This window comes from Canis aureus, chromosome 9, assembly GCF_053574225.1.
Source record: "Canis aureus isolate CA01 chromosome 9, VMU_Caureus_v.1.0, whole genome shotgun sequence".
Taxonomy (NCBI): domain Eukaryota; kingdom Metazoa; phylum Chordata; class Mammalia; order Carnivora; family Canidae; genus Canis; species Canis aureus.
Genome location: NC_135619.1, coordinates 38578303 through 38602048, shown reverse-complemented (window position 1 = coordinate 38602048; position 23746 = coordinate 38578303). Strand labels below are relative to the sequence as shown.

Sequence of the window (23746 nt, the reverse complement as noted above, 5' to 3'; positions counted from 1 at the left end):
ACTCCAGGATTACGCCCTGCGCTGAAGGCAGGCAGTAAACCGCTGAGCCACCCAGGGATCCCCTTATTTATTTCCTTTTTAAAGATGTATCCATTCATTTGAAGGGAGGGAGGAGTAAAGGGAGAGGAGACAGTACCAAGTAGACTCTGCACCCAGTGTGGAGCCCAATGTGGGGCTCAATCGCATGATCCCAAGATCATGACATGAGCCAAAACCAACTCTGATGCCCAACCTGCGTCACCCAGGACCCCTGAATGTGTTTTTATGTGAATTTTAAACACATTTTTGTTACTTCTCTACAAGGAATCACTTGAAGAGGATGAACCAGGTCACTGTTTTCTGTTATTATTGCTACCATTGTTCATTTATTTACACATATTTACAAAATTACCAGTGCCTTTAATAAAAGACAATGCTGTCGGGTTGTATTAGGATCCAAGCAGTGAGTCTGGAATGTGACATCAGAAGCCATTTTTAAATCATGTGACATCAGAAGCCATTTTTAAATCATTTTTAAATCATGATTTAGTACATAATCATGAGTAGATCACTTATCCAGAGAATCCTTTTCTTTCTCTTTCAAAGAAAACTAATCCTTGCACATAGGGTTGTGAAGATTTAAGTAATAAAAGTGCTTTGTTGGGGTACCTGGGTGGCTTCATCAGTTAAGCCTTGGACTCTAGATTTCGGCTCAGGTTATGGCCTCAGGGTCCTGAGATCTAGCCCCACAACGGCTCTGTGCTGGGCGTGGAGCCTGCTTAAGATTCTTTCTTTACTTCTCCCTCTGCCCCTCCCCTCTAACAATCTCTTTCTAAAAAATAATTTCTTAAAAAGTGCTTTGTAAACTTTAAAGCATACAATAAATAAATATTGGTTAAGATGATATTGCTAAGCCACCTTATGTCCAAATAAATGAAAAAGAAAAAAGTTTGTCACCAAAAAAGTGTAATCTTTACATATATGACAGAGCACAAAAGATCAATAAAGGATCCACATTATTAGGTATTATAAAACATACCATTTTAAAAATACAGCCTAAATGAAGCAGTATGTCCTCATATTTTGCATGAGTTTTTGCCTTCTCTTACCTGTACAGGTTAGACTAGGTTCTCAAACTTTAGGTAAGTCAGAACCACTGGAGGGCAGTTAAAACAGACTGTCAGCCCCCCACTTCTTGTTTCTGATTCAGTAGGTCTGAAGTGGTGCCCAAGAATGTCCATTTCTAATAAGTTCCAGGAGATGTTAGTATTACTAATCTAGGGAGCTTAATTTAGAGAACCACTGGGCAAAAGAAAAAGCTTTTTAGTCACCAGCAATTTTATCCTGTTGGTGCTAAGACAAAACATTCATTCATTCACCACTATTCATTCAACAAATATTTATCAAGGGCCTATTATGTGCCAGACACTGTTCCAGGGGCTTAGGATATGTCTCTTCAGAGAGCCCTGCCCTTGTGACATTTACATTAGAGAGTAAAGGGGACACAGACAATCAACAATGAAAATAATAAGTAAATTATATAGTTTGTTAGAAGGTATAAGTGCTATAAAAATAAAGAAAAAGTAAAGCAAGCCAAAGATGACTGGGAGTGCCAGGATGGGTGTGGGAATACAATTTTAAATAGGATAGCCATAGTAGATCTCACTGAGAAGGTGACATTTGAGAAAGACTTGAAGGTGGTAAGGGAGTTAGCTGTGTGCTTATGTGAAGGAGGGGTGTTCCAGGTAGAGAGAAGAGCCAGTAGGCTGGAGTAGAGAAGATTCAAGATTCAAGTAGTAAGATGAGGCCAAGAGGAAATAGCCTGACCATCCAGGGCCCTTGGCTTTTACTCTGAATTTAAAAAAAAAAAGAGATACACTGTATGGTTTTGAGTAGAGAATTGACATGATATGAGTTAGATTTTAAAGGTAACTCTAGTTGAGAAAAGACATAGGGAGGCACAGGTAGAAAGAAGCAGGGAGACCATTTAGGAGGCTATTGCAATTACCTGGAAAGAGATAAAGAGAGCTAATAGTAGGGTGGTGAGACGTGGTGGGATATAGGATATGGCTTAAACACAGAGCCAACAGGATTCTTGTTGGAGTGCATGCGGGGTATGAAGTAAACAGGAGTGAAATATCACTGGACTAAAGATCAGATGCTTTGGGGCTGAGCAACCAGAAGTATGGGGTTGTCACCAAAGACTGCCAGGCTCTGGGGCAGTCTGATATTAAGAGGTCAAGAAAGGTACCTGGGTGGCTTAGCTGGTTAAGTGTCTGCTTTGGGCTCAAGTCATGATCCCAGGGTTCTGGGATGGAGCCTGGCATCCAGCTCCCTGCTCAGCAGGGAGTCTGCTTCTCTCTCTTCCTCAGCCCCTCCCCCACTCATGCTGTCTCTCAAATTTATAAATAAAATCTTAAAAAAAAAAAAAAAAAAAAAAAGGAGGTCAAGGGAAAGAGAAGGAACCATTAAAGGAGACTGACAAGGACTGACCCATGAAATAAGCTAAAAAAAGACACTGACTGTGTCAAATGCTGCAGACAGGTCAAATAAGACCAGGTCTGAGAACGAGTCATTGGATTTAGTAATGTGATAGCCACTGGAAACTTGGACAGTTTTGGTACAGTAACAGGCAACAGGGTCAAAAACCTAGAGTAAGTTGAAGAGAAAATGGGAGAAATGAAATTTGATGTTTGATTATAAGTAATCCTATTAAGGCATTTTGCTTTAAAAAGAGGAGAAAAACAGGGTGAAGCAGTTAGGGGAGTAAGGATCAGAATAAGCTCTTTCATTACGTTGAGAATGCTTACGTGATGTAGGAGTGAAAAAATATTACTGAGTCACAATTTTGAGATGCTCAACTAGATAAGGATAAAAAGAACAGGACTGGACAAAAAGAGGGCAGGTGTATTTTATTACTATGCTCTATTATGCAATCAACAGTAGCCTACCTATCAACATGTGCATATTGAAATACACTTTAAAAATCCCTAGGTGTTTTCACAGGCTGATAAATTGATACTCTTTTTTTCTTAAACTGATACTCTTAAATTGAAATATTAAGTGTATGATATGTCTATAACAGGTAAAAAAATTTTATACACGTGCTATAATACTAGAAAGAGGTTTCAAATGTACAATGACCTTAATGTTAATACAGCAGTATGTATAACCACATTCTAGAATCATTATCCATATTAAACGATCCTGAAAACGGCCCAAGTAATGAGACCCAGGTAAGAGGAGACCTAAAACAAATTAGAGAAAAAAGGTAAGTAATATTCAAGCTTGTTTTATTTTGCCATGTGAATCTTCAAAATTGATAGCACATTTGGAATGATTCATAGCTCCTTTTATTCTCTCTTTATGTCAAGAATAGAAACAATTATTCATTGCATATCAGGGGGCTAAATTAAAGCTCTTTACTGGAACTGGAACAGGAACAGAAGAGAAAATCTATAGGTGATAATACATAAAAATTCAAGGATATATTTTCTAGAGAAACAAGTAGAATCTGCTATATAAAATCCTAAATACAGTAGGAAAAATACTAAAAGTATAAAAGTATTAAATGTAAAAAATGCATAAAACTGAATTTCACATTATTTACTTAAAGCATTTTGGACACTTTTATAAAGAGGCATATAAAAATGTTTTGTGGTGTTAAAATTTACAGTAATTGCTACCTACCACACTGTACAAAAACTTTAATACTGCAGGGATTAGCTTTGCGTAAGTCTGCTTATACAATGTGCTGTACAGTAAAGAGTTAAAATAGCAGAATTGATGGCTACCCTTTAAAAGTCCTACTTGCAAAGCTGGTTGATGGTGGTGACCCTGATAAAAGTCTCACTGTGCCTAAACAGTTTGTACAACCAATAGTTTATTATTTTTTTAAGATTTTATTTATTTATTTATGAGAGACACAGAGAGAGGCAGAGACCTAAGCAGAGAGAGAAGCAGGCTCCATGCAAGGAGCCCGATGTAGGACTTGATCCTGGGACTCCAGGACCACACCCTGGGCTGACAGCAGGCACTAAACCACTGAGCCATCCAAGGATCCCCCTGTACAAACAATACAGTTTATACTGGACACCTGCTTTCCTTCTGGGAGTCTGGAATTTTGGTACATGCTAGGTAGAGGGTCTCAAATAAGCTTTCCTAGTAGTCACCATATATACAAGTTGTGACAACATATGGGTGGGGAATTAAGCACGTTCTGTGGCATTCTATTGGGAGAGGACATCTGGAAGCTTGCACCATGTTTTACTCTACCTAACTTTTCTGTTCATTGATTTTATTCCGCATCCTTTTGTTATAATAAATCTTAGCCGTGAGTCCAAAGATATATTGAGCTCTGCCAGTCCTCTTGTGAATCACCAAACCAGGATATGGGCTTGGGGACCCCCAAACCACATGTGTAGAAGTTCCTCCAGAATTAGAATCTAATTAGAATTATGGAACCTAAAGCTAAATCCCTAGGTTATGGGATATGTACACCTTTACTACAGACTATTTACTCTTCAAGGTGGTTCTATGAATTTATATTTCCTTCCGGGAGGGTATGAAAGTTCCCATTCCACATATCCTAGCCAGTATTTGGTAATTTTAAACTTTTATATTTCTGCCAGCCAGATATATGTGAAATGTTATCTCATTGTTTTTTTTTTTGTCCCCAGGGAAACTTTATGACACACTTCTTGCTGAGTATAACTGATTTGATTATAAAGTATTAATTTCTACCTATTTATTACTTCAGATGTAAGTCAAATCTCACAGGTATTTTTAAAAGTGGCATAGTATTAGATAATAAACATTAATTAGAAGTGGATGAAATGATTAAAAGGGTATTTTCTTTAAGAAAGAAATATTATTCATTAAAAAATTTATACTACAAAGTTTTTCCTAGATTACCTAGCATATTTTAGATAATAGATAATTAGAAAAGTTCAATCCAAGTAAGCATTTCATTAAAATTCCAATTTGAAATTGCTATTCTGCCTGGAATAGGTTTGCCAAGATGTCACTGGAGATTTCTAAAACAAGTTTCAAGAGCTAAGGCATATGGTAGGAGACAACACACTACTGTCATCAGCTTGTGCCTAACCTGAAACTAACCTCAAGAAGTTAAATATAGTTGAATTTATAGTTGGCATACAATGAAAGCATTAATTCATAAAATTAGTTCATCCTCATCAAAAATATTTTTCCTTATGGATACTTGCATAGTACTTCATTTTTGGGAGACTACCGATCATTGACCACAGCTTTTGTTATCTTGCCCTGTAACCTTGTCAGACTGCTTACGTTGCTATACAATAACTAATAAGATATGAACAAACTCTCATAAGCCCTTCAATCTGATATTAAAGCTAATTTTTCCTATTTATGGATCTAAGCCATTGCATCTACTTGATGTGAACACACTATAAATTCATGGAAATTTTGGGAGATAGGTGTTTTCATGGTATAGTGCTGGGATTAGAACCTGATTTTATTTAAGGAAATGTTTTTTAAAAATGTCAAATTACCTTAATGAAATTTTTTCTTACTATTTTTTATTTTTTTATTATTTACCTCAAAATAAGAAGAGATATACTTCTATTTCATATTTACTCCTTCTGCCATATATCAAAAATATTAAAATCTACATAATGGTTGGATAAAAGACTTTTTCTCTATATTCATGTTTTTGTACTTTACATTAGTGAGGATTTTTAAAGCACAACCCATGTACTTACCTAAACTTCCAGCTGCCATTGCAGACTGCAATGCAGTGGTCAAACTTGGGACCATCTGGTAGTAGTATACTGTATCTGCACACACGCAGGCTGTGGTGCCCACTGCTCCTGGCCAAATCTGAATAGGTCGGGGAAAGCCCACCAAGAACAAAGGAAGGGTGAAGAGGGGGAGTAAGGGAGAGGAGAGTAGTGTAGAAAAAACTATGAAGACCAACACGAATGGAAAGAAGACAATGTTGAGTATACATAAAGAGGTGGTTGACTTTCGACGTTTTTTCTCAGTCCACGATGCCAAAAGTACAGTCACAGCGAATTGTAGTTTAGAGATGAACTGAATCAGACGATCACGCATGATACCAACCTGTAGAAATGTAAAAATGATTTTTTTTATTTTCAAAGACTTCATGAATTTTCAAGATCATATAAGGAAAACTGTAGAATTTTATTATGGCTGTAACATTTTTGAGGAAATAGTCCTTATATGAGATGCTTTGTTATAATTTTTTCCAACCTCACAAATAATAAATGTCTACATTTTTAAAAGTTTGAGCTCTCTTAGAAAAAAAGTAATACTAAAGAGAACCAACAGAGTGCTAGCTATGTCTCAAGATTGACTAACTTTTCTATTTTATGCTTGTTAGGTCACAAGAACCAGAAGTGGTAAATAGCTAAGCAACTATCCTTAATTCATCCTTATTTTAGAGAGTATTTTTTATAAATTAAGAAACAGAAGCCATGCCAAAGACAAACTTAATAGATTGCAGTTATACTAAGTTATGTTCATACAAATCATGCAAAGTATGTTCTTTTTTTTTTTTTTAAAGATTTATTTATTCATGATAGAGAGACAGAGACAGAGAGAGAGAGAGAGAGAGAGAGAGAGAGAGAGAGGCAGAGACACAGGCAGAGGGAGAAGCAGGCTCCATGTAGGGAACCCGACGTGTGACTTGATCCCAGGTCTCTAGGATCACACCCCGGGCCAAAGGCGGCACTAAACCGCTGGGGCACTGGGGCTGCCCACAAAGTATGTTCTTTAATCAAAACAGAATTAAATCAGCAATAGGAATAAAAAACAAATAGAAAGACATCTTGAAATTAAAAGACACATTGCAGGGGTGCCTGGCTGGCTCAACTGGTAGACTATGCAAGCCTTGATCTTGGGGTTGTAAGTTTGACCACACTGAGTGTAGAGAGTTCTTAAAAAAAAAAAATCTTACAAAAAAAAAAAAAAAGAAAAAAAAACTTACCAAAAAAATTTAAAAGACACATTGCTAAATAACCAACAGGTCAAAGAAGACATCACACAAAAAAATGAGAAAGCATTTTGAGATGAATGAAACAAAAATACAACATACCAAAACTTGTGTTTCAGCTAAAACATGCTCAGAGGGCAATTTATAGCTAACTTTAAATGACTACTTTAGAAGATCTTAAATCAATAACCTAATCTTCCACCTTAGGAAACTAGAGAAACTAGAAAACAAAGCACAAACCGAACCTTAAGTAAGCAGAAGGAAGGAAATAATAAAGATTAGGGCAGAAATTAATAAAATAGAGCATATAAAAACAATAGAGAAAATCAATGAAATCAAAAGCTAGTTTTTTGAGATCAATAAAATGGACAAACTTTTAGCTACACTGACCAAGAACAGAACAGAGAAGACTCAAATTATTAAAATCAGGAATGAAAGAGGTAACTTAACCACCAATCTTACAAAAAAAATTAGGATTATAAGAGAATACTATGAACTATATGCTGATAAATTTAATCACTTAGATGAAACTGGCAAGTTCCTTGAAAAACATAAAGCAACTCAAGAAGAAATAGAAAAACTGAACAGAGCTATAAAAAGTAAAGAAATTGAATCTGTAATTTAAAAGCTACTTACAGAGAAAAGCTGAGGCTTGGATATTATTATATTATAAAATACTACATACCACAAAAATTTTAAGATACTTATCAAATATAATCAAACATTTAAGAATAATGTATGAAATTCCTAACTCATTCTATGAAGTTAGTGCTATTTTGATATTGAAACCAAAAAGATATGACAAGAAAAGAAAGCCACAAATACATGTAAATATCAACCACACAAAAATACTAGCCAACCAAATCCTGCAACCTATAAGCAGGATTAGACACCATGACCAAATGGCATTTATTCTTAGAAGGCAATGTTGGTCTAACACCAGAAATCAACATATTACACCATGTTAACAGATTAAAGGACAAAAACCACATGACACAGAAAACGCATCTAACAAAATCACTTTAGACACTCTTTATGATGAAAAGATCAACCAGACAGAAGGGAACTTCCTCAATGTGCAAAAGAACATCTACAATAGCTGATATTGTTCTAATGGTAAAAGACTAACATCAACTTAATGGAGAAAGACTGAATGCTTTCCTCATAAGATGTCTACTTTTCTTTTCTTTTTTTTTTTTTTGATGTCTACTTTTCTACTCAATATTATACTGGAGGTTGTGGCAAGGACAAGTAGGTAAGACATTTAGATGGAAAAGGGAGAAGTAAAAATATCTCTATTATATCTAATTTGCAGATGATGTGATCTTACACACAAATTGTCTTTAAAAATCTACTAAAAATCTGGGCAGCCTGGGTGGCTCAGCGGTTTAGCACCACCTTCAGCTCAGGGCGTGATCCTGGGGATCTGGGATGGAGTCCCACATCAGGCTTCCTGCATGGAGCCTGCTTCTCCCTCTGCCTGTGTCTCTGCCTCTCTCTCTCTGTCTCTGTCTCTTGTGAATAAATAAATAAAATCTTTAAAAAAAAATCTAAAAATCTGCTAGAACTAATAGAAGTTAGGTTTTAGGACACAAGATTAAAATTAAAAAAAATCAACTGTACTCTAAACTCAAGCAATAAACAAGCTAAAAAATGAATTAAGAAAACAATTCCATTTATAATATCATAAAAAATAATGATATACTTAGAAAAAATTTAATAGAGGTGTAAAACTTGTAACACTGAAAACTACAAATCATTGTTGAAATAAAGATCTTAAATATAAAGACATGTCATGTTGACGGGTAGGAAGAATTAACATTTTTAAGATGGCAATTGATCTACACATTTGAGGTAATCTAGCAAAGTTTCAGGTATCTTCTTGCAAAAACTGAAAAGCTGAAACAAATATTCACATGGTAATGCAAGGGCACTGGGTCAAAACAATCTTAAAAAAGAACAAAGTTGGAAGACTCACACTTCCCGACTTCAAAACCTACTACCAAGTATAGTAATAAAGATAGGATAGTAGGAGCATAAGGATAGACACACAGATAAATGGAAAAGAGTTGAGAATCCAGAAATAAACTCTCACGTTTCATTTGATTTTTGACCAGAGTACCAAAAAAAGACATTTCAATAAATGATGCCGGGACAATTGTATATACCATATATAAAAGAATGGATTTGGAACCCCACCTCACATCATATACAAAAATAAACTCAAAGTGAATCATAGACTCAAATGTAGGACCTAAAACTGTAAAGCTCTTAGAAAAAAACACAATAAATCTTTATGATTTGGGAATAGGCAGTGTTTATTAGATATGACCCCAACAATACAAGAGACGGAAGAAAAACGAAATAAACTGAACTTCAGCAAGATCAAAAACTTCTTTGCTTCAAAGCATATTATCAAGAAGGAGAAAGACAGCCTATACAATGGGGGAAAATTTTTGTTGATCATATATATGTCAAGGAACTTGTATCCAGAATATATAAAGAACTGTTAAATTCAACAATAAAAGAGCAAGCCACGAAGTGGAAGTGAAATTCCAGTCCTAGGTATATATAGTTAAAAGGAATGAAAACATGTGTCCAAAAAAAACCCTATGTTCAAAAACATGTACACAAATGTTCATAGCAACACTACTCATTATAGACAAAAAGTGAAATCAACCTAAAAATCAATCATCTGATAAATAACACAACCAGAGAAACAGAAAGTACATTAATGGTTGCTGGGGCTGGAATGGGGGGATGTGTGAGATGGAGAGTGGAAATAGGAAATGACGTTAATATGTGTGAGATTTCTTTTTGGAATGTTGAAAATGGTCTAAAATTAACTGTGGTGATGGTTGTAGGATTCTACTACTGAACTAACAGAGTAAGTGGGTGATTTACGGTACGTCAAATACATCTCAATAAAGCTATTAAAACACAGGATGCCCGGGTGGCTCAGCAGTTGAGCATCTGCCTTCAGCCCAGGGCATGATCCTGGAGTCCCAGGATTGAGTCCCACATCGGGCTTCCTTCATGGAGCCTGCTTCTCCTTCTGCCTGTGTCTCTGCCTCTCTCTCTCTCTCTCTCTCTCTGTCTTTCATGAATAGATAAATAAAATAAATAAATAGAGCTATTAAAAACATATACTTACCAGTAAGAGTCTGATTCCTGTATCCAGGCTTCTGTTCCACCACACATCTGTACTGGAGATCAGCAAGTGTACTACTGACACAATGACTGTCTCCAATAAAGCATTTTCTGTACTCTGCCATACCTGTAGTACCAGAGTATCCACTTTATTAGGTAGAGTTTAATGATTTAAGTAAATTGGTAGAATAAACAACATTGCAATTACATTTAGCAGTACAAAAATACTGTTGGGTGCTTATCTGGATTACCTTTCTAAAGGCTCTTGTGAATCCAATGGAGACAGACACAGAGTGGAGCCCCTGTAAGGAACTGTCCAGTGAAAGAAATGCTATCATAGCAAAGGGTGACACTAGGACAAAAAAGAGAGAGAGAGAGAGAGAAACAAATTTAAAGCAAAATAACTGCTTCTACCATATTTTATTTTGGCTAATATGATTTTTATGAGCATATTTAAGCAATTAACTGAAAAAAAATTAAGAAACAAACATAAAAGAATAAACGCCTGCATGCTGTATATGCAAAAATATGGGAATTCCATATAGATTTTATCTTCCTACCTAGATTTAGCAAAATCCGTCTGACAACACCAATCTTCACAAGTCTTGTTTGCTTCTCCAAGAATAAAGTCACAGTTTGCACATCCTTTGGATACAAAGGGTTTCGGACAATTCCAAAGATATAAACACTTTGAATTTCTCTAAGTATCCATAGTATTATAAGCAATATCATCAAAATATAGCCAACAATAGCCTGAGGACTGTTATTGGAAATCTGTGGGAAACGAGCAAAGTGATGCAGCAAACTAGTTTCTGTGAGAGCCAAGACTAATATGATGATGTAGAAAAGGCATTCTTTCCAAGTAAACTGTTTTTCTGAACCACTGGGTGAAGCTTTAGATTTGGTTCCAACTCTGGTGACACTGTGTTTGAAGACAAGACTCATGTCACTTAGGTTAAGACTTAGTAAGAACCCCAGTCCAGTCATGAAAAGAACCACACCAACAGTACTGGGAATGAAATATGATGTTACAGCTGTTCCAGCAGAAATGGTGAACATTATTAATAACCTGCAGAGAAAAAGAAAGATTTGCTTTAAAAATTTTAAAATTATACTTTAAGAATAAGTTACATACAACTTTAATATTTAAGATGATTACCATAAGTGAGTTGACATAGATGAGCCTCCAAGGCCAAACTCTAAAACCTGCTCCATTGCCCATAAGAAAAGTGCATCAGGTGGGGGCAGAGTCCCAAGTGCCCACAGAAAGGGTAAAAATATAAATAAGATGTGTAAAATCTGATTCATTTGTTCTAGAGCTGGCACATTTATCATAAACCTATAAGAAAAAGGATACATTTAAATCATACCAAATGATATACAGAAGAGGATCTTTCCAGGAAAAACAATGCATGCAACCCACTCCCCAAAACAAAGAACACTTACAAAAAGATCCTAGTCCCAAACTACAAAAGATCGACATTAATAAATTGTGACCATTGTCCTTCCCCTTTATCAGCGACTATCCTTACTCAATTGCATAGATTAGCACTTAGAAAATATGTGGATTCAGGGATGCCTGGGTGGCTCAGTGGTTAAGCACCTGCCTTCAGCTCAGGGAGTGATCCTGGAGTCCGGGGATCAAGTCCCATATCGGGCTCCCTGCATGGAGCCTGCTTCTCTCTCTGCCTGTGTCTCTGCCTCTCTCTTCTCTCTCTCTCTGTGTCTCTCATGAATAAATAAATAAAATCTTTAAAAACAATTTGTGGATTCAAATGTAGAAAGAAGGAAGAAGTCAATAAAAGCGATTTACTTAGAATATAATTGAATTTAGGGATTTGTAAAGCTGAACTGAGCCCAGAGCAGAAACATTTCACTCTTAATTGTCTAAACTACATTGGCTGAAACTCTACCAATGATTCTTGAGTTTAAAATTTTCTAATTTAAAATTGTAACTCTGGGAAAGCCAAAGCCTTACTGATGTTCTTACCATTAGTTGCCAACAAAGAGAGCTCTTCTTGCTTCCTACCATACTGTCTTAACCCCCAGACCCAGATTTGAAGTCAGTAGAATTAGTATCAGGAGTCGAGAATATAACGTTATGAATGTGCCTTTATGAACTTAACTAGCATTTTTTTTAATTAAAAAAATTTTATAACATTTTATTTGAGAGAGAGAGAGAGAGAGAGAGAGAGAGAGACTGTGAGACCACACAAGTACACAGAGTGGCAATAGAGGGAGAAGAAGCAGGCTCTTAGCTGAGCAGAGAGCCTGAAACGGGGCTTGATCCTAGGACCCTGAGATCATGACTTGAGCTGAAGGCAGATATTTAACCTACTGAGCCACCCAGGTGCCCCTTAATTGGCTTATAATACTGTTTTTATTTTATATAAATAGTGGTATGGAATTGAGAATACAAACTTGTAAAATAAAATATCATAAATTAGAGATGGCTTCTATAAGGTGGAGAAATCGGTTCTTGGTACAGCACTTACCAGTTAAATATAGTATTATATGGTTTTAAATAATTTAACAAAAATGTAGAAAATAAGAGAATAAACACTAAGAATATCTTACTAATTCTTTAGAATAAAGTTGACCAAACACTTTGTCTGGAAACCAGTAATGTCAGAATACAGGTTCCAAAAATAACTTGCAAAAGAGAAAACTAAATCTCAAAACTTATAGCGTAATTGTACTTGAATACCTGAGCTGCTAAGAATCAAAGTCAAGGAGAAGGCACCTTCTGTAATAATTACCCACTTAAGTGTATGTTAACAGCCCAGAAGCAAATGTATAGCAAACATGGATTATAATAATGACACAATGTGTTCGGTTACACAGCTATCAGGACTATGGTGGTTAATGCACTCTGTCTCAGAATGTATGTCCTTCAAATTTTATAAGCAGAGAATTAATGAATACAAGGTTAACAATGTGATGCTAAATTAGAGGACAATCCTTTTTGTAGTATAGTTTTAAAATACACTTCATTTTCATTCTGGGAAGAAAATACTCAAGTAACAAAAAAAAAGGAAAATCAAACCACACATAATAAACTGCAGGAAGGTCAAGGAAAACATGCAGATCTGTAGTTATTTTTCTTGTTAACGACAACATTTCTAACATATTCAACGACAGTATAATTTATGTAAAATAATGTATACTCAAGAAATATTTTACCCAAATTCGATTTAACCTCCCCAAATCTTCTTGTTCTTAAGCAATGACACAGAAAATCTGTCTATATAGAAGAATATCATACACAAAAATAAGCATACATAACTTAAGCAACCAAACACTGTGATCACTTTCCTGTATGACTTAGACTCAAATAATGATTATTGTGGTTAAGTCTTTCAAATAATATGATTATTGTGGTTAAGTCTTTTTATATGGAAAATATGTTTAAATTCTATTTCTGATGATGTAACAGGAATTTTCTATGGTAAAATATCTCAGCTTTCCAGAGATATTTTTGAATATCTAACAGCTATAAAAACATTTCCAATTCTGTATACTCACTAAGATCCACCTGCCCAGAAAAAAAGTATTTATAGTAACTAAGATGATATAAATATGCATCATTCATTGAAACAATTCCTGAGATCTAAGAACTAAAAAGCACTAAAGATTTAACACTTGTCTTTAATAAAAATGCAGAAAAAGTCACTTAAAATTATGAAAAAAAGTATTTATAGTAACTAAGATGATATATATATGCATCATTCATTGAAACAATTCCTGAGATCTAAGAACTAAAAAGCACTGAAGATTTAACACTTGTCTTTAATAAAAATGCACAGAAAAAGTCACTTAAAATTATTAATACACAAGTATACTGAGTAGAATAAAGAACAGGGAAAGAGAAAATATTATTATACTGTGAGGCTGGTCTCTTCGACTTTTACATTCTCTGAAATAAAATTAAGACACAATTTGATTTATCTGACAACTGTCCAAACTTCAACAGTGCACACATTTCATACATTATTTATCTATAGTATCATACCTACTATATAAAGATCATCTTGATTCCTATTTTGTTTAAATTTCTAAGTCAAGTGGGAGGTAACTGTTATGCACAAATATATCAATCTTTTTCTATAAAAATAGATTTTGGCCTGCTTTTGTCTTTTCCTTTTAGTTGAAAAAAAAAGTGAACTGTCTTTGTAATGATCAAACTATAAACATTAAAACTGTATATTAAATCCAACTAGAATTTAGTAAAAAACATTATGCTTTTTCATTTAGAAATGGGTAATGCACAGAGTCAAAGTAACCAAATTATAAATTAACTGAGATTTTTAAAAAATTCCAAGTATTTAGGGCATCATTTTAAATGTAAAGATGTAATATAGGCAGGTATGGAATTTCTGATTTCAAAAATAGCACAGTGAGACAATAACTACAAAATCTAAATTCTGGGGGTGCCTGCGTGGCTCAGACGGTTGAGTGTCTGCCTTCCACTGGGTACATGATCCTGGGGTTCTAGGATGGGCGTGGGACTGGAAGTCTCAGAGTCAGGCTCTCTGCTCAGCGGGGGGCCTGCTTCTCCTTCTCCCTTTGTGCTCTCTCATGGTGGAGAAAGAGAGAGATAAAGCTCTCTATAGTTTTTCTTCTTATAAGGGCACGAATCCCATTAAAATAGGACCACCCTGATGACCTAATTACCTCCCAGAGACCTCCATCTCCAAATACCATCACACTGAGGGGTTAGGGCTTCAACATATGAATCTTGAGGGGGCATATACATTTATTCCATAACATTCCACCCCAGTCTCCCAAATTCATGTTCTTTCTATATGCACAATACATTCATTCTATCCCAACAGTCTTAACAAATTCCAGCATCAACTCTAAAATCTATGGTGTCCAAAGTTTACCTAACTACCATCTAAATCAGATATAGGTGATACTTGAGGTACACTCTATCCTGAAGCAAAATCTCTCTCCAGCTGTGAACCTGTGAAATCAGGCAATTTATGTGCTTCTAAAACAAAATGGTGGGACAGCCCCAGGATGGACATTCTTATTCCAGAAGGGAGAAATAGAAAGGAAGGGGTGGCAGGCTCCAAAAAAGTCCCAATAGCAAGGCAAATTCCATTAGATCTTAAGGCTGGGAAAGAATCCTCTTTGGTTTCACACTCTGCCCTCCAGGCCTCCAGGGTTGCAATAATTACCCAAACAGCTCTAGGTGGGGGGTCCCATTCCCAAGGCTCTGTAGGGCAGTACCAGTCCCAAGGCTTCCAGCTTCTAGTTTGTTGAAACCAAGGAAAAATATCCCTGACAATCTCTGAATCACTTTTGGGGTCTTTTTCCCTCTACTTAAACACCTGTCAAATCTAAGAAATCTAACAGCCTTAGTTCATTCATCTTGTCTCTGACCCCTTTCATTGAAACTGACAGTATTTTTGGTCATACAACCCCATAAACTATTGAGTGGTAGTTCAGTCACACTCTTGGTGCTCACTTCAGAACATGCTTTCTCTTTTTTTTTGGTAATACAGAAAATTTTCCAAACCTTCAAGTTCTGGTCCATTTTTATTTATCAATTCCTTCTTCAATTCATCTCTCCTTTCATACAAGCAGTCAGGAGGAATCAAGCTGTTCTTTCAAACACTTGCTTAGAAATATCCTCACCTCTATATCCAATTTCATCACTCTCAAGTTCTACTTTCCACAAAACTTTAGAAAATGGTTTGGCCAAGTGCCACTTTATAGCAATAATCACCTTTTCTCCAGTTTCCAAAAATAGATTCGCATTCCTAACACTTCACCAGAAATGCCTTTAAGTCCATATTTCTAGCATGTACCTCAAAACTCTTCAGCCTCTACCCATTACCCAATTTTAAAGCCACTTCCACATTTTTACTTATCTGTTACAAGAGCAACCCACTTCTTGGTATCAAAATCTGTCTTAATCAGTTTGGGCTGCCATAATGAAATGCCACAGACTGAGTGGTTTACATAACAGAAATTATTCTGGAGGCTAGAAGTTCAAGATCAGCGTGCCAGCATTGTCAGGTTCTGCTGAGAACTCTCTTCCTGGTTTGCAGACAGCAGCCTTCTTACTGTATCCACATACAGTGGGGAGAGAGAGAGAGAGATTAAGCTCTCCAGTGTTTCTTCTTAAAAGAGAACTAATCCCATCAGATCAGGGCCCCATCCTCATTTTCCTAATTACCTCGCAAAGACCTCATCTCCAAACACTGTCACACTGGGGGATGGGCTTCAACATATGAATCTGAGGGTGGACATGAATATTTAGTTTATTAGATGCCTATACATTTCTACCTGGACACAAACTTGTGAAAGAGAAAGCTACAATCTACAGAAACAGAAAAATAAAAGTCAGATTTAGAAAAGGCAAGTAAAGAGGGTTATCTAACAATTATATAAATAGTTGGTAAACAATTTTGTTTAAAAACTCTATTTTCTATTTTTCTACTATAACATAAAAATTATCACTATTCCTTCTAATAGTTACAACAGAATTAGAAATGTTATTCATCTTAAATTTACTTAATCTGTACATAATATTTATGTGTATAATTTAAAATTCTTCATTAGATCCTCATAGGAAAGTTTCATCTCTTTTCATAAGTCTCAGCCAGGCTATCTTACAGATTCATAGATCCTTACTTAAAGTGAAACAAAGAATTGAAATTTTGCTTATTTATCTTACCTTATAAAGGATTTTCTTTTACTTTTCAATAAAGTTTAGAGACTGTGTTAGCATGCATGTTTTAACAGAGATTACTCCTAGGAGATTAATCATCAAAACAATCTTATCATCCAATGGTTTGGTCTTGATGATTTCAATTCATAGAACCATTTTTTTTAATACTAAGGAGAGCTCATATTATGCATGCTTAAAAACAAAGCAAGTTATAAAGTATTTGATAACTTATTACCTGTGTGCAAGATCTACAGAAACAAAGACAAAAATATAAAGAGGTCTCATAAGAGGAGTGATTTCATAAGTATCCTGGGTTTGGAAAGTCGCAGTCTCTGCAGCTGTGTTTACAATTAATGAATATTCTCCTATACATAATGTCATCCATCCAAAGACAAACAGTAGAACAGTGCCTCCTGCACTGTTATACAGCAGGGATATTCTATTTGGGAGCAGATACCATGTTCCAAGACCACACATTAACCCAGCAAGAAAAGAATGAAGAACTGTATTGGCTATGTATTTCTTGCCAGGAATGAGAAATTTGATCGTTTCAGCACCAGCACAACTTGTAAAGTCATGTTCATCTTCCTCTGCTAAGATATCTGTGGTTAGCATTCTTTCTACTGAAACCGATTTGTTTCTGGCATATAAACTTGTGAACTGGATGATAAATGCAGCAAAAAGCATTAGTCCACCTGAAAGTGCTGCTGTGTAGTAGTCTTCCAAAATGCCCAATTGATACAAAAGTGTTCCTAAACCACCCCAAACCCATGGCATCAGAAAAAGGATAATTTGATTAACATATACATAAGGAGGGGCACAATAGCCTAATTTGAATCGAGGGCCTCCAAGAAAAGTCTGTGGAAAACGCTTCAGAAAGAAGTCCTGTTTGTAATCATTCAGCAGAGGCACATCTGGACTCATCCTTCTTATTCAGGATTGTTCTGAAAGCCGCATCTTCTTCTGTAACACAGCAGTCTCTAAGAAAAAGAAAAAAAGTCACTATTTGACCATGTCATACTTAAAAGATGGTGAGGGGAACCCCACATTTCTATTTTATCTCCTTAATTCCTTCAAGGACAAGATTTATAATTTCACCTCTCTAGCTCTTCCCCATTGCCTCACACACATGGGGCACTAAACAAATAGTCATGAAGTTGTTTTTTCACTTGAAAAAGAATCATTCACTACTAATTTATTTAGATATTTGGGATTAGATCTTAAATTAGCTAACATTTTTAGATTTTTAAGTCAAAGAAAAGTGCAAAAAGCCAGTTCTTCCAATGCAAATCTGCCAGTGATTTAACTGTTTCCCTAAGAGTTTTTGATGTTTGTTTTTAAACTTTCCCTCTATTATAATGGTTAGTAAAATTTTTCTCTAAGGGCTGAAGAGTAAATATTTCAGCTTTTGTGGACCAAATGATCTCAGCTACAATGACTCAATTCTGCTGTTGTATATTTCACAGGAGCACAAGACCATTCAATGGGGGAAAGGATGGTCTTTGCAATAAATGGTGCCAGGAAAACTGGGTATCCATGTGCGAAAGAATGAAATTAGACCCTTAACATCATATACAAAAATTAACTCAAAATAGACCTAAGTGTAAGACCTAAAACAATAAAGCTCCTGGAAGAAAACATAGAACAAAAGCTTCCAATACTAGATTTGGCAGTGGCTTCTTGGATATGACACCAAAGGTAACACACAAGTAACAAAAGGAAAATAGACAAATTAGACTTCATGAAAATTTAAAAATTGTGTGCATCAAAGACACTATCAACAGAGTGAAAAGGCAACTCACAGAATGGGACAAAATATCTACATATCTGATAAAGGATTACTATCTACAATATATAGACAGCTCCTAAAACTCTACAATAAAACAATTCAATCATTGGCAAAGAACTTGAATAGACATTTCTCCAAAGAAGATATACAAATGGCAATAAATACATGAAAAGATGCTCAACACCACGAATCATTAGAGTACTCACAAAATAAGAGAACTACAGGGCCAAATGGAACCTTAGTCATTGATGGTTCAATCTCAAGGAATAAAAAGTAGTCTCCACTCTGGATGAGCTTAACTCCTGTCCTGATGTCAGGTTCAGTGTATTCCTCTATTCTAATATGATTGTTCGGGGTGGCCCGGATGGTTCAGCGGTTTAGCGCCGCCTTTGGCCCAGGGCGTGGTCATGGAGACCTGGGATCGAGTCCCACATTGGGCTCCCTGCATGGAGCCTGCTTCTCCCTCTGCCTGTGTCTCTGCCTCTCTCTCTCTGTGTCTCTATGAATAAATAAATAAAATCTTTAAAAAATATATGATTGTTCTATAGAAGCCAAAGGGTAAGTAAGGGCATACTCCTGTGAATGGGTATAAATATTCTGGTTTAAATTATCCACAGAAGATGCCATCAGAAGGGAAAATGAACTCAGATGTCTGGCCTGGGCTTTTTCAAGAGACTGGATGTGCCTGGAATTTATTCAGAGTCAGGTAAAAGCTAGTCCTTTCTGCTCCACTGAGGCAAATCAGTCAGGAACAAGGTGAGATGGCTTGCTGGGAAAGGAAGCCAGAAACTGAAGACACCTTATGAACCAGATTATCTAGCTGCATGTTACTACCCATATTCATTTACCTTTTACTACTTTGGAATCTTTGGTAGAGCATAGTTGAAATGTTATTACCCATTTGATGGAATACTCTGTGATTATATTCCAAACTGAAATATTCTGAAGATCTGTTGTTTATGTGGAAACAGAAAGATGCCATATGTTGAAAAGTGAAAGACACACTGATGATCCCATTTGCACTTTCAAAAATAAAAAGTACACACACTTATGGTTGTATACAGTTTGTATAGGTGCAAAAAATTCCAGATAGTATACACGCTAGGGTGTGCTTGTGTGCCTGTGTATTTTACATGGAACATTTTGATACATCCTCAAATTACCAAATAACCTCTAGAACTCTCAGCCCCATGCCCGCAAACAGGTTCATCTAGTCTTTTCTTTCTGGGTGCTTCTGCTCATGCCCTCTCCTTTGCCTAGGATGTCCTTTCTTTCGCTCCCTAATTGGTATTCTTGATCAACTTTCAAGATTGAGTCTAATCCGGGCAGCCCCAGTGGCGCAGCGGTTTAGCGCCGCCTGCAGCCCAGGGTGTGATCCTGGAGACCCCGGGATCGAGTCCCACATCGGGCTCCCTGCATGGAGCCTGCTTCTCCCTCTGCCTGTGTTTCTGTCTCTCTCTCTAGCTGTGTCTCTATGAATAAATAAATAAAATCTTTAAAAAAAAAAAAAAAAAAAAAGATTGAGTCTAATCCTTTCTGAAAATTCCCCAGAGTACTCTCTTCTCTTTGCGTATTAAACATTGATTGTTCATACCACTCATCTTGTAACATATATCAACATAGGGCATTTCTTCTATTGTTCACCTCTTTATGTGTTATTTTTTCATATATACATCTTTACTAATACGTTATTTGTGGGCAGGGGTCAAATCTTGAGACACTTCCAATTCCCCATTAATATTTAGTAAAATATCTTGGCATGGAGAGAAATGTGATACATTAATTATGTAGCTTAAATAAGATAATTAAAATTAAAACATTAAATACTGCTGTTTACAAGGGAAGTTGGGAGTGTTTACTGTTTTTGTTTTGTTTTAAAGATTTTATTTATTTATTCAGGAGAGACACACACAGAGAGAGGCAGAGACACAGGCAGAGGGAGACGCAGGCTCCATGCAGGGAGTCTGACGTGGGACTGGATCCTGGGTCACCAGGATCAGGCCCTGGGCTGAAGGCGGCGCCAAACCACTGAGCCACCTGGGCTGCCCAGTTCACTGTTTTTGAAAACCTCTTCTTACATACTCTGCTTCACTCACAACAATAAACTTGTAAACTATTCTTGTTTTTTAAATGTTTAAAAATATCTTAATTTATTTTTAATATAGAATAAATAATGAAAGTACTTATTGATAGTAATAAACATGGTTAGGTTTCTGCAACGGAGAAGGAAATGGCTGGAGAATTTTAACATGTCAGAAATCCATGCTACATTTTAACTTCATTATTAGGAAAGGGAAGCTAGATCATACTAGTGAAGAAGAGCAGAGATAAAATAGCAAGTACAAGAATGAAAATGAGGCAGGAGCAATCAATAAAGAAGTGAGAGCACATTGAGAAGTATGAAAAGAGTGTTCATACTTGAGTTCCCTCAAGACACCTTAGAAGCATTTGGGAGAGGGGCACCTGGATGGCTCAGTTGGTTAAGCATCTGCCTTTGGCTCAGGTCATGATCTCAGGGTCTGTTCAGTAAGGAGTCTGCTTCTTCCTCTCCCACTGAGCAGGCACTCTCTCAAATAAATAAAATCTTAAAAAAAAATAAAAAAGCAGCAGCAAGTGGGAGGACACTGAGATGGTGATTTGAATTATTTTTAATGTGACAGTGAAAGCAAGGCTGTAGTATACAGAATTATTTGCCTTATACAATGTTTCTTAAAAGGGGGCTCATGGCCAAAGAAGTTTGAGTAATAACACACTAGACTGTTATCTTGAAGGGTCATAGTAGGTATCAGCAAACTGAAGACTTTGAGACATCTTTGAAGTTAAAAAGAAAAAACAAAACACAACAACACACTACTGCAAACCTGCATTAAATGTATCATTTGAATTTTCCAAAATTACTTGAACAGGGAACTCATCTTTCCCAAGATACCTAGCAACAGTTCATGTGTGTAGTGTTCTATTTAAACCACTTTAAGAAATATTGGTCGAGCTACAATTAGGATCTTAAAGATTTAGCTAAGCCAAGAGAATTAAAAAAGATATACCAATCAAGTAGAAATTCACAAAGGTAGACAAGGAAAGAGATTATGATGGAAATTTGACAAGTATATCAGGTTGCTGAAAAGCTTATTTCTAATATGGGTATATTTTCCCTAATATTTTAAGGATAAAGGAAGATTGTAGGACAGATGCTAGAAATTCATTAAAGCAAAAATTATGATAAATTGATACTGTGATTTTTAATTTAATTACAGATTTAAATATTTAAAAAATATTTTCTTCATAGGAAGCAACACTTAACATTTATACAGAGACCTTTTAAATCCTGATCTGGATTACTGGAACGGAAAGTAAAATCAGAATAATTAAAATTTAACTTCCTGAATGAGATTTTTGCATATATTCTTAGAGATAATTCCTAAGCAGACTAATGCATTTGTATGGCTGCTGCCTCCAACAAGTTAAAACGAAATGTGTCTCAAGGCTTAGGGGAAAAAAAACGCCATAAAAGAAAGGTTAAGGGATAAAGATGGCATCACAACATTGATTTTGGCCATATGCTTTCTTCATATGCTACTCTGAAAGTGGGCCAACAAAGTAGCCATAGAAACGCTGCTTTGTTTGGAATTTGAGCCATGTTTCTTATGCATTATCCAGAAGGCTGAGAAATAGATCAATTTGGCAATATGCTAGGAAGGAATTCTTATTTTTCAGCTTTAACGCAGGAATCAGGCAAGATATCAACCTGAAAAACCCCTTTAAAAAAAAAAGATAACAAAAAGTAGCATTTTGGTGGGATTACAATAAACTTATAGTTTTCTTAGTTTGGCAAACAGAATTCCTAAAAAAAGAAGTTTTAGCCAATTGTCTGATTTTTATTTAGTGAAGTTTACTTGTTTTTATCCTATCATATTATTTTTATTGATTGGTTAATTTCATTCATTGAACCCACAGTTTTTTTCCTATTAGATTCAGATTTTTTTTGTTAAGAACACTTAATATGAGATATATCCTTTTAACAATTTTTAAAAAAGATTTTATCTATATATTCATGAGAGACACACAGAGAGAGAGGCAGAGACACAGGCAGAGAGAGAAGCAGGCTCCATACAGGGAGCCCGATGTGGGACTTGATCCTGGGACTCCAGGATCACGCCCTGGGCTGAAGAGGGGCGTTCAACCACTTAGCCACCGAGGCGTCCCCTTTTAACAAATTTTTAAGCATATAATACAGTATTGTTAAGTAACAACAGAATGCTCTAGAGTGGATCTCTAGAACTTACTCATCTTGTACAACTAAAACTTTATATGGCAAGTCTTCCACCTATTTCTTCCTCTTCTAAGTTCCTAGTAATCTTCATTCTACTGTTTCAACAAGTCTGACAATTTTAAGATACCTTATATAAGTAGAATCCTACAGTATTTGTCCTTTTCTGACTGGCTTATTTCACTATGTCTTCAAAGCTTACCCATGTGATCACATATGGCAGGATTTTCTTCCCTTTTAGGGCTAGCCAATATTCCATCATATGTATATAACACATTTTCTTTATCCATTCACCCACTGACAGATACTGGGTTCCTTCTACTTTTTGGCTAAGGTGAATAATGGTGCAATGAACACAGGAGGCAAGTATCTCTTCAAGATTCTGATATCAATTCTTTCAGATAAATACCCTTAAGTGGGATTGCTGGATCATATGGTAGCTCTATTTTTAATTTTTTGAGGACCTTCCACACTATTCTCCATAGCAGATGCATCATTTTGCACCCTACCTACACTCTACAAGGGTTCCAATTTTTCTACATCCTTGCCAACATTTGTTATTTTTCTTCCTTTTTTTTTTTTTTAAATAATTGCCATCCTCACAGGTGTGAGGTAACATTGAATCCACATATATTTATTGAGCACTTCTGCATTGTGCCTCAACTGTATTTTATTATACTTTCAGGAAACTTACTATATCCTAATATATTTGTCAAATTTTATTAAATCTTTGCTCTCATATTTTATTTTTTTTAATTTTAAAAAGACTTTATTTATTCATGAGAAATAGTGAGAGAGAGAGAGAGAGAGAGAGGCAGAGACACAGGCAGAGGGAGAAGCAGGCTCCACACAGGGAGCCTGATGTGGGACTTGATCCCGGGACTC

At 35.8% G+C, this 23746-nt stretch overlaps 1 protein-coding gene across 4 annotated transcripts in view; it reads right to left on the bottom strand.

Annotated features, from left to right (window-relative positions):
* PCNX4 (pecanex 4) overlaps window positions 1-23746 on the bottom strand; it is a 66042-nt gene that overhangs the window by 37094 nt on the left and 5202 nt on the right. For all 4 annotated transcript variants that reach the window (XM_077909495.1, XM_077909494.1, XM_077909493.1 and 1 more), the window contains exons 2-8: window positions 17041-17785; window positions 11283-11462; window positions 10684-11192; window positions 10375-10475; window positions 10128-10250; window positions 5721-6081; window positions 3124-3227 (exon numbers count right to left, since the gene is read on the bottom strand). In XM_077909495.1, coding sequence (XP_077765621.1) covers window positions 3124-3227; window positions 5721-6081; window positions 10128-10250; window positions 10375-10475; window positions 10684-11192; window positions 11283-11462; window positions 17041-17729 — 2067 coding nt within the window. In that variant the 5' untranslated portion in view covers window positions 17730-17785. The remainder of the gene's footprint in view (window positions 1-3123; window positions 3228-5720; window positions 6082-10127; window positions 10251-10374; window positions 10476-10683; window positions 11193-11282; window positions 11463-17040; window positions 17786-23746) is intronic.